The sequence below is a fragment of the Alligator sinensis genome, unplaced genomic scaffold (assembly GCF_000455745.1).
Source record: "Alligator sinensis unplaced genomic scaffold, ASM45574v1 scaffold2020_1, whole genome shotgun sequence".
Taxonomy (NCBI): domain Eukaryota; kingdom Metazoa; phylum Chordata; order Crocodylia; family Alligatoridae; genus Alligator; species Alligator sinensis.
In genome coordinates, this window is record NW_005843181.1 from 188,973 (window position 1) to 200,746 (window position 11,774).

The following is an 11,774-nucleotide window of genomic DNA, read 5'->3' on the forward strand; positions in this document are numbered from 1 at the left end:
GGGGGTAGGACTCATTGATCTACTGAGGTCCCTTCCTACCCTGACATCTATGAATCCATGACTGACAGTGAAGTACTGTGGGCCCTGTCAAGATGCTCAGGAGAGTCAGATCTGATTTTATGAATCCGAGTAGGAGATAGGCAGACAGGGTTCTCTGGGTAAATGGGATATCTTTTATTAGACCAACTAAATGACCAAAAGCTTGCAAATAAAGATTTTTTTTGTGTGCAAGCATCTAGTCAGTCTAATAAAAGATATCTCATTTACCCAGAGAACCTTATCTACCTATGTCCTTAGACCAACATGGCTATAACCAACACCCGTGAAATGCGAGAATGAGATGCACAGTTAACTACAATGACCACAGGACTAACGATCCAATCTCTTAGGACATTTTTGCATAGCTGGTTGTGTTTGTTTAAAAAATTCTGTATAACCTAGCAAATTAGTGCACATTCCAATAGTTATTCAGTTTAAGATCAAAGCAAAATGAATATAACAGTGCAAGCCCCCTCAGGTAAAGTTTCTCTTTAACAGTAGAAAAAGGCGTTGAGTGATATGGGGACACGCTATATGCATCCCACCATCCTTTGCAAAATCCTAGATCCACTCCTGAATATGTGGCTACATGTTCTTGAATGCAGCAATCCCCAGCAGAGTATTGAGGAGGGAGAGCAGTCCAGCAAGGAAGTGAAAGGAAAAGCAGCCATCAGGTGCCTAAGACACAGAGCCAGGACCAGAAGAAAACAAAAAAAGAAAGAGCAATGGTTTCCATGTCCAATCACACACAAGACAGCATGTTTATGGGGGCTGCCACAGCTCTGAGGAGCACAGACTGCTGACCCAGAGAAGGGGGATGAACAGCAAAGTGACAGCATTTGCCAATAAAAACAGGAAACAAGAAACATGGTCTCAGACCAACTGTTAACAACCTTAAGTCTGAGGGGAAACCTTGTAGCCACCTATAAGTTTATCAAGAGCGGACAACAGGGAATTGGAGATCCGCTATTTACCAGAGCACCCCTAGGAGTAACTAGGAATAATGGGTGCAGATTAGTGCAAAATAGATTCAGGTTAGACATTAAGAAGAATTTTTTTTACAGTAAGGGTGGCCAGAATCTGGAATGGGCTTCCAAGAAAGGTGGTACTATCACCTAACTTGGAGGTCTTCAAGATGAGGCTTGATGGTCACCTGGCTGGGGTCATCCGACCTCAGTCCTCCTTCCTACCAGGGGCAGGGGGTCAGACACAATGATCCTTTGTGGTCCCTTCCGACTCTACAATCTATGAATCTAGATGGCAAAGAATTAGATATTAGACAGAATCTGGTGAACATGCAAGGGAAGAGGAAGAAAGAAGCAGGCTGCCATAATACTGCCAGCATAATTAAGGGACTGTAACCTTCTAAATGTGCATCTGCGGCAATGGTCCTCACCCTCTCCAGGGGGCAGCCACCCTCCACAACTTGTGAATTCAGTGGCACCCCTGATTAAGGACCAACTGCTGTACTGCCACCGCTTACCTCAGCTGTTCTCAACCTGGGGGCTGCTGCATGCTCCTGCCTATATTAGTGTTTTCTGATAAACCAAAAACAGTTGGAGCAAAAGTGCAATGAGTTGTGCATGCTCTGGGCAAAACTCCTCTGTGCCCCTGAGGCGGGGTGGAGAAGGAAGGGTGGTCTTCCCTGCCCTATCCCTAGACCCAGCTCCTCCAGCTGGGCAGTGCAGAGAGCTTCTGCATCCCTGCCAGACCCCTCCAACCCAGCAGTACAAAGGGCTGCAGCCAGAGCACACGCTTTTGCCACAGCCCTTCCCAGTCCAACACTACACACTTCCCCCAGACACAGAGGGCATGCACAGTCTCACCTGCTGGGGGCACTGCTATTTCCAGGAGGAGCACATAGGGCAGGGGTGGGCAAAATGCGGCCCAAGGGCTGGATGCAGCCCACCAGGCTGTTCCATGTGGCCCGCGGAGCCCCTAAAAAATTTAGAAAATTAATATTAATCTGCCCTGGGCTGCCTGCCATGCGGCCCTCGATGGCTTGCTGAAACTCAGTAAGCAGCCCTCTGCCCAAAATAATTGCCCACCCCTGACATATGGTCAGGTGCCTGCAGAAAGAGTGCTTGCTCCCGCCCCAGCTGCTTCCTGATCTGTCTCTGCAAGAGGCATGCAGGGCATTTTAAGCTACCCGCAGCACAGCACCCTTGGAAGGGGCTCATGGCAGCCTGGTACCCCAGTTGAGAACAGGTTATCTAGGGCAAGGGAATAAAAGGAAGATGTTAAATCAAGGAGAGGATTAAATCAAAGCCTGTTCTGAAGGAACAGGGAGGTGTGAGATGTTATTCATTTAGCACCATTTATTCATTTAGCACCATGACTGCACACAGCATCAACAGGCATCACAAGGAAAATGGAGAAAGGCCTGCCCCACCACACACACGGGCCACTACCACCAGCTGATACCAAGACCGAGACCCAGACATGAAAACAAAGTCCAGAAGAGTCAGCCATGAACTATCCACAGCACATGAAGCTATAACAAGCAAACTGTAACATGTTACAGAGAACCATTTATCCCTTTTTAAAAGGTTCAGCTTTTTTCCCCCCTGCCTCAAGAAGCAAAGCAAACACTTTGCTTACTATATTCCATGCCTAGAGATATTTTTTTTCTGAGCAGTCTCAGTCAAGTCACAAAAGTCCTACACAAATGGGAAGCAAAAACTATTTTACTAAGCTGCTCATCTTCCAAGGATATCGACCCTACATTTGCAAGTGGTTTGACCTGCAAGCCCGAGTGTATTTCTCTTACAGCATTCAACAAGGGGTTACGGTGGACAAGGAGCTGAACAGGAGCCAGCAGTGTGCCCTTGTTACCAAGAAAGCTAACAGCATCCTGGGTTGCACTGGTAGGAGTGTTGACAGCAGATGGAGGGCAGTGATTCTTCCCCTCTCTTCAGCACTGGGGAGGCCACATCTGGAGTCCCGTGTCCAGTTGTGGGCCCCCCACTACAGAAAGGATGTGGACAAGTTGGAGAGAGTCCAGCAGAAGGCAAGGAAAATGGTTGGGGGGCTGAAGCACATGACTTGTGAGGAGAGGCTGAAGGAACTGGGCTTATATAATCTGCAGAAGAGAAGACCGAGGGGTGATTTGATAGCAGCTTTCAACTCCCTGCAGGGGGACTACAAAGAGGATGGAGCTGGACTGTTCTCAGTGGGGGCAGGTGACAGGACAAGGAGCAATGGGCTCAAGCTGCAGCAAGGGAAGTTGAGGTTAGATATTATGAAGAGCTCTCTCAGGAGGAGGGTGGTGAAGCACTGGAACAGGCTACGCAGAGAGGTGATGGAGTCTCCATCCTTAGAAGTTCTGAAGACCTGGTTAGACTAGATGTGACCTCCTGAGGTCCTTTCCAGCCTGAATTTTCTATGATTCTATGAAATCACTTCACACTTCACCTAGTAATCACAGATTCATTTCACTGGTAAACAAGACTAATTCCAGGTTCTTAACCCGGCTGTGAACCTGCAAGCTCCTGCCTTCTTATATCACTTGCAAATACAAGGAAACATTTTAAAGCCTCATTAAATAGCATCCTGATGGCCAAAAACAGCACATGCTCTATCGGCATCCAGCACCTTACTGGCTTACCTACCAGCAGTTTGAGATCAGGCTGCTTCGATTCAGAGCCATGGTTGATGCAGAAACACCAACCAATATTATTATTATTATTCCCTAGCATAAAATGGGAGTCAAGGCAGAAATGAAGCAACGTGGCCAAGATCCTACAAGTAAGTAGCAGCAGAGCTGAGAACAGAACACAGATCCTGCTCCGGCATAGTGCCATTCTGCCCCATCCAAAAAAAAAAAAAATCTGGTGACTTTAATCCCAAAGCCTTGCTGCTCTTCATTCCCTTATGTACAGCTAGACCAGCTCCTGGGCATACAGCTCTACCCATGCTCCATAGGTCTGAGTGCTGCAGTTCCTTCCTCTCTGCCTGCCACTACTGGTCATCCCCGCTGTATCCCAGCTGCCGTGTGCCCCCTGCCATGTCCAAGCTGACATCTCTGCCTCCCAACCACTGTGCAGCTCAGCTCACCCTGCCATCTTCCCTACAGGCACGGGAAGACCGGGACTTCTCTCAGAGCAGGCTGCATCACCTTCTTAGTAGCTGCCTCACCTGGTGCCAGAGCTGTGCACCCAGGTAGTAAGCATGTGCTCTGAGGAAGACAGGCACTGCCAAACCACAGCAGGGTGCAGAGAAAAGGAATAGGCTTCCAGACACTGGCTCCTAAGCAAAGTTCAAAACTGACCAGAGTGGCCAATGTTACAGAGATGGGAGCACTATGGGATTTTGCTGGAGGATAGCTTGTACCATACAGAGTAGGTCCTGCAATATCCACAGGTCTCTTATCAGGGAATAGTGCTAGTGGAGGACTTCAACTGTAGATAGTAGAGACATGTCAGACACGCTTTACCAAAAGACATGGCCTGCTCCACTTGGACTATGAACCCCACAGGGCAGGCACAGACTCTGATCCCAAGTTCCAGGCAAACTGGCTTCTTAAACCCTGCTAGAGGACCATGCAATGCCTTGGATGCCCGAATACAGAGTTATTGGCAGTTCCTATAGTTTATCATATAAGAGTCTGCAAAAGCAGGTCCTTCAGACCTGTCATGGGATTTCATACCACATCTGTTGTCATCTGCTGCCAAGCTGGTTGCATCTTTGCAGATGCCCAGACCAAGCAGCCTCAGAGTAGGAGCAAAAGCTAGCAACATGTCAGATGCCAGCCTGAGCAGACTTTAGCTCCTCCCCATCCTGCAACTATGACCCACAACTGTGGCCAAGTCCTGATCTTGCAGCAGCTGAGATCTCTGAAGTGTTCCCTTAAGCCAGGTGCAGAGAGACACTGGTTGCAGCTGGGCTGGGCAGGAAGGATCAGGTATACTGGCAAGCCACGTACAGAGAAGGTCTTGTAACAGAGCCTGGCCAGGCAAGCAAAAGCTGAAACCCAGCTAACATGGCCAAGCACAGAGGAAAGCTGGAAGGGGAGCAGGCAGCTTCCCAGGCTGTACCCGTTTCCCTTCCCCACACCAAGGCAGCACAAAGGCAGAAGCAGTGCTGAGCTGACAAAGCACTGAGAGCAGCCAGCTGTCTACTGCAGTCAATCAGCAAGAGCCATGGACAACAGACCAGCCTCCTCTACACCCTACACTGCCTTCTCCTCATTCAAGCTGTCCCCGGGGCTCACTCCTTCCAGGCAGCCATCCAGCAAGGCTGTAGACTCCTCCAAAGTTTCTACAGCTTCCCCTCCTCGGAGCATGCTGCCAGTGCACATCCACTTGGCACAACATCGCACCTGCTGGAAGAGCAGGTCCACAGCTGAAACCTGTCAAAAAGCTGATGTCCCTCCCAAGTCCTCAACACCCGCTCCATTGTTCTGAGCCAGCATCCCAGGCTCTGGAAAGCTGAAAGGCCACAAAAAAGTCTCTCCCCACCTGTTTTATACCAAAACAGTGGAAATTTGCAAGGGGGCCAGGAAGAGACAGGGACAAAAGTACATCTTCTGTATCCTCAGCAAGCTTTTCCATAGGCACAGAGGGGCAGGACAAAGCCAAGAAAACCTCAGAGGTCAAGCCGCTCATACACTGTCTCCCAGACTCCCCAGGCTTTCACGATGGTCTCCCATGATATTCTCATTAGGAAGATGGCTCAGCATATCACTGGGAGGAGAGATTGGCAGTGTTCCCCATGGGCGTGTTACAGTACCATTTAGTATATCATGAAGGATTTGGAGGTCCACTCCTCCCCAGTATGTCAGCTCCCATCTTATCATAGAATCATAGGTCTTCATTAGGTATGCTCATGATACTCAAGTGAGATTGAAACAAGTTTTAAGTCTCCCCATCAAGATGGAACAGTTCACCATCAAACTAATCCTTGCAAACCTACCAGCAAGCGGACGCAGACCTTTGATCTTAGCAACCCAGTACAACAAGTTGCTTCTTAGAGACTTGGATGAGCTGCAACAGCAGTAGGGCAAGCAGCACAAAGGCTCTCTAGAACACGTAAATGCAAATGCTGTCAAGGGGGCTCAGAGAAATGCAGGCACATGTACGCAAGTGTATAGGCAGGGTCAAGGAGATCAAGCAGAGAGCAGTGCGGTCACTAAACACCAGGCCACAGGCCAGGACCATGCACACCTGGCCAGCCACAGACTCCGCTGTCCAAGCCCCCCACCAAGCCAAACCCAGAAACACTGGGCTGGCAAGTTCCATAAAGCAGAACACCCGAGTTCCGCTTTCAGCAGGGCACTGGCACTGCTGTGTTCCTGATGAAGACACCCTTGCCCAACCCCAGTGCCTCACAGGGAGACAATATGGCCACAGAACTTGATCTGTGCCCAAGCAATGCATGTGCATTCTCCAGGCCCTGCCAGGCTACCAACTGCTGGCACGCCACTGCAATCCACCTCAGCAGAGCTGCTTGTTTGTTGGGGGCAAAGTGGGTAATAGAGCACAACAGGTATGGTTCTGGCAGTGCTCAAACTACTGTCAAGAAGAATGAATTATATATACAAATAAACAGATGAAGAGGAGTAGTAAGGGAGTAGGGGGGTCGGAGCTCAGATCAGGTAAGCGGGTGGGGGCAGCAGAAGGAACAGGGGACCTCATCCTTCATTCCCCCCCTGCTTGAGCCAGAACATGGGACGGCTCTGTTGTTATGGGTGAGAGGGAAAAGATGAAGTCTTTCTTCCTGCCCTTCTGTGCACTGGGATCTGAATGCCCCCAACCCTGGCACACATGCACGCACACTTGTGCATGCACACTCATCAGAAAGAAGATGTAACTTGTATTTAGATGAGCAGTGTGGAGCACCTGCCTTGCAGAACACTGTGATGCTGGCTACAGTTCACACCCTTTTCAATACACAGACTGAACTCAAACACACTTTTACTTACCTGCTACTAAACCCACAGGCCCTTATGCCATCTTGCACATTGTCACTGAACCTTATAGAACTCACTGCTGAAATAAGAACTAGGACCTGAAAAGACCCCAGGGGCCACTGCCTTGAGTCCTCCTATCACAGAGGGTCATGGCAGATTACCCCTTTCATACACTGATCAAGCTAAGGTACCCTGGACTTTATTCTATATGTACTTTTCCTGTGCTCATGAACAAGGACAGGGACAGGGCCCACACTCACTCCCCTCGACCATAAGCAGCAGCCCCAGATCTCCCCAGAGCAATCACAGCTTTGCCGCACTGCTCCAGACAATCCCGCCTCCATTCAATATGCTGAATGCCATGGAGGGCATGCTAACACTTTCCAGTAGCTCCTGCCCACTCCAGGGACAGAGGCTAAGTCAGCACTAGGCTGTGCCTTGACTCTTTTCAGTTGTCTTCAGAGCTTTGAGTTCTGCTCTTTCCGAACATTAAGTTCAGCAGAAGACTTGTTGGCAGCCTTAACTCTGCAGTAAAGCTGCCAGTCACCATCTACACCAGACTTCTTACCTGGAAGAAAACCCTGCCCACATTACACACACCTTACAGCCTGAAGTAATATTAACTAGACACATTTTACCCAAGGAAGCCCATGTAACAATAGGGACTGAGCCTGCAACATCAGACATGCTAAGCCTGCTGTTTAACAGAGCTTTTCAGTCCTGCTAGCTTGGTTGCAGCAACAACTGCAACCCCCTCTTTTTGTCAAGGCAGGGCTTTAGTGAATAACGACCAACTTGCTCTGGCCCTCAGGCCTGTGCATGAGGCCTGATGCGCTATCTCAGTGGGAGCAAACTTTCTGGCAGGCGTACCACAAATTAAGCCCCATGCATGTCACTCCAATCCCCTTCCCCTGTCTGATCTGCTGCTCTGCTCCCTGCCCTTCTGCCACCATGCTACCCGACTCCTTCCCAGTCTGCTGCATGGCCACCCAAGCTAGCTAAACCACAGCATGCTCCAAAGCCTGCAGGTCGGCAAAAGCTGCCGAAATTCTGTGCCATTTTACACTCCTGTTCACAGGACTCTCCATTGCTCAGTGGAGCAGGAGCCCTGGAGGAAAGCACAGGGAAAAGAGGTGTCTGAGCACACTGCTAACAGAGCCTGCCCTTGGGACCCCAGAGCCAGCGCAGGGAGCAGGCACCCCAATGGTGAAAGTCTGCCCAGGCAATCAGCAGAGGAGAGGACACTGAAATAAGACTGCTAAAGTTGCTAGGTAACCATGCTATTGTACTTCAGTTCATGGAACAGCCTATGACAGCTTGTGCAAATGATGTAATGCTAGTATCCTGCGTCTCACTAGCTGAACGAACTGTCATTCACTTGCCCGGGGAAAGAACGGAGAGTTCTTAGAACAATGACTTGCACCGGTCCCTTTGCTCACAGCACGGTCAGGGTGACCTGCTCCTACCTCACTACTCTCCGAACCATTCTCCTTCAAGGGGAAAAGCTCTCCACTTGGTCTCAGGCAAGGGGGAAAGGGTCTGAGGAAAATGGCAAAGGAATAAAGAAACTGGGGAAAAAACCTAGCAGAAAGCACACAGCAGCGTTAGACTTCTGTGCTCACCTGCAAGTCTCTTCCACCCACTCAAGGCCCCAGAGGCAGATGACCCTGGCAGGGAAGAGGAGGGGTGGGACGGAAAGATCACAGCTGCTGCGTGTGTCCCCCTGATACCCACTAAGGGCTGCGGTAACAAAACGAGCCCAACCATGCTGCCAGCTCTGCCCAGCCAGAGGCACGTGACAATCCCAAAGAGCTTGGCTGCAAGGAAAGACAACTTCAAAGCCTGTTACTTAGGCATTCCAAGTTAGGAAACACAAGAATAAATGCTGCCTGTACAACCTTAATTTGTCCCCTGGGTGACCGTGTCACTAAATGCACTGATGATCACACTAGCCAGTTTCGGAGGAGCCTGCCTCATTTAGAAAGGCCATTGCTCAGGAAATGAATCAGGGCTGTGCAATGACAAAGTCTGTTTTTAATAGGATCCCAACCTCACTGTCACCAAAGCCAAGAGGCATGTAGCAAATAAAGACTTCTCGACTCAGAATAGTCAGCGCAGAACAAGCTGCTCTACAATAGCTCCTTGTGTGGACACCAACCTGGAATAAAAGCCACTTCTATTCCAGAATAGCTGGGGTACTCAAAGCAGGCTGGTATTGCAGAACAGGGCCAGCACAGGGCAGCAGCCCAGAATAAGCCGCTGCTCAACAGCTACTGGAGTCAAGTTCACCCAGCTGACGGCTCAAAGCAGGAGCCCACAGGTCAGGGTTGGTTAAGAGAGCTGAATGCCATCCCAGACACTGGTTCTAACAGAGCCCTGGGTGGCCCATGTGCCAAGCTTCACAGGGGCCCTCTAGCTACACAGTCACCCACTTGAGCCCATTGAGTGCTCAGCCAAAAGGAGACATGAATGCCCAGCATCCCTAAGAGGACACACCGTGACAGGGCAAGAAGCACGGGCCTGTGAATCAGGGAGGTCCACATTTGCCCTAGCTCAGAAACTGACTTGCTGCGGCCTTTGATAGGCACTTTTCTGGTTCTTAACCTGTAAAACCAGGCACCTCATGACCTCAGCTTAGAGAGATGCCTAACGCTGCAGCATAGACATCGCCCTGGGGCGCCAGGCATGTGTCCAACCATGAGGCACCCACAATTAAGGGATTTTGCAAGTTCTAGCTGTAACTTCCCTCCATCTCAGACCCTTCCCAGGCAAAAAACTTTTCTTACCCACAAGCATGTTGCAAAAGCAATTAGCACCCAGAGAACTCTATTAACAAGCACCACAGAGAAGCCAAGGACTAGCTGACCTCCTGAGGTCCCTTTCAACCCTCACATCCTAGGATTCTATGATTTTAATCATCCCACATTCACAGGGAGCACACCAAATAAGGCAGGGACTCACATACCGGGTACTGAGCAGCTGCCTCATCCCATGCCCCAGCAGGACACGGCCGCACGGAGAAGACAGCCTGTGCTCATGTACTGAGGGCTGTATCAGAAAGCAACATGCAAGGAAGCAGAGATGGGGTTTCATGCAAATGCCTTTCTCCGCAGCACAACAAGGGTGTGTCTGGACCAGGACAAGAGTGCGTTTTGCCTTGTGTTCCCAGACACAAACTAAAATCCTAGTGAAAACAAGGCTGCTTGCTGTCTCACCCTTATGAGCAGGTGGAGGTCTGTGGGAAGTCTGGGTTTACCTGGGCCTTGTAACATGCCAGAATCACAGCTGCCTGCTTTTGCAGTGGAACTTTGATGCCCCCCAAGTCAAGGCAAGGCAAAGCCTAAGGGGAGGAAGGAGGAGGAAAGGACTCCATCACCAGAGACCTGTTTCTGTGGACTGCAACAGGGAACAATCCATGGCCTATGCAGAGCACCTGGGCAAGTCCTGCCACCTGAGCAGAGATTAGCTCTGGGCCTGTTTCCCAGCACAGGACAAACAGTTATAGCAGTCAAAGGGATGGGGTGGAAATATCATGTTTCAGCTGCACCCACTTTGCTCTGTCTGCACGCTCCTATCCCACAATAATCACAAGGTAAAGTAGGGCAGCCAACCCCAGAGTGAAAGAAGGGTAAGTGAGGGCAGCTCAACTTCACATCCTCTAGGACAAGGAGCAGACAAGTGAAACAGTTACAACGGACGGCTTGATAAGCACTCATGGGCAGCGTGTTCCCCCCAACACAGGGGCTTTAAATCAGTGTCACTGTGAACCTAGCCACACCACAGTCAGTAAATGCAAGAGCCACAGAGAGCAGAAAGGCGGCAGGCTCTCCATGACTGGAAGATCTAGGCCACGGGGGAGCCTTACAGAAGACCAATAAAATGCTGATGTGCAGCAGTGGGAAGTAGAGCAAACTACATGGAAGCCAAGTTCACACAGACTGGCCCTGCCTAGAAAGCTACGTCTGGCTCTAGCAGCAGCTTCCCAGCAAGCCTGCAGCAAAGCAGAGCCCTAATTACAACAGGCCAGCCTGCAGCTGACGGAGCTGGCTGACAGGGACAAGCTCGGGGTCAGATGGTCTCAGCTGTCACATCAGCTGAGAAATGCACAGGACAGACTAGACTCCAAGCACCAAAGGGTGCGACAGGACAGGCGGGCCAGTGCCCACGCATGCCCTCCCCCCACCCAGCACGCTGGGACCAAAGTGGAGACGCAGGCCCAGTAAAGAGACAGGGACGTCCCCATTACGCACAGAGAGGAGGGGGCTGAGCATGCCATACCCAAAGCAGTCTCCTCCTTCAAGGGGCGCATGAGCCCGTGCTGCTTGTGGCCAGCGGCCACCGCAAGGCACAGCTCTCCCCACGGGAGTCAGACCCAGCAGCTCCTCCCCGCTCTGACCCAACACAAGCACAGGTCCACGCTACCCCGCGGAGGGCTGCACAGGGCGGGGACGGGCCCATGAAAGTGAGAACAGACAAGGCCTGCCACGGAGCCAGGAGCAAGGAGGGTGGGACTCGCCGCCCAGAGGGACCAGGTCGCTCCCCCGCGAGGTCTGAGCCCCGCTCCTGCCCCAAGGCAGAGCTGCTGGGTGCTGGGCAGGGAGCTCCATGGTCCCCCTCCTCCTGCCCCGCAGGCACCCACCTCCTCGCGCCTCTTCTGCCAGCGCCCACAGGGGGACTCCTCCAGGATCTCGGACTCGTCCTCGCTCTCCTCCTCCTCTTCTTCCTCTGGTGGCTGCTCAGCTGGGGCCGGAGCTGTGGCTGGAGCCGCGGACGTTACCGGCGGGGACACTGACGCCAGCCCTGCACCGGACGAGGACAGCTCGGA

General features: G+C 51.2%; 1 protein-coding gene across 1 annotated transcript in view; it reads right to left on the bottom strand.

Annotated features, from left to right (window-relative positions):
* NRBP1 (nuclear receptor binding protein 1) overlaps window positions 1-11,774 on the bottom strand; it is a 61,226-nt gene that overhangs the window by 46,253 nt on the left and 3,199 nt on the right. Inside the window, exon 2 of the mRNA XM_025194298.1 lies at window positions 11,589-11,749. Coding sequence (XP_025050083.1) covers window positions 11,589-11,749 — 161 coding nt within the window. The remainder of the gene's footprint in view (window positions 1-11,588; window positions 11,750-11,774) is intronic.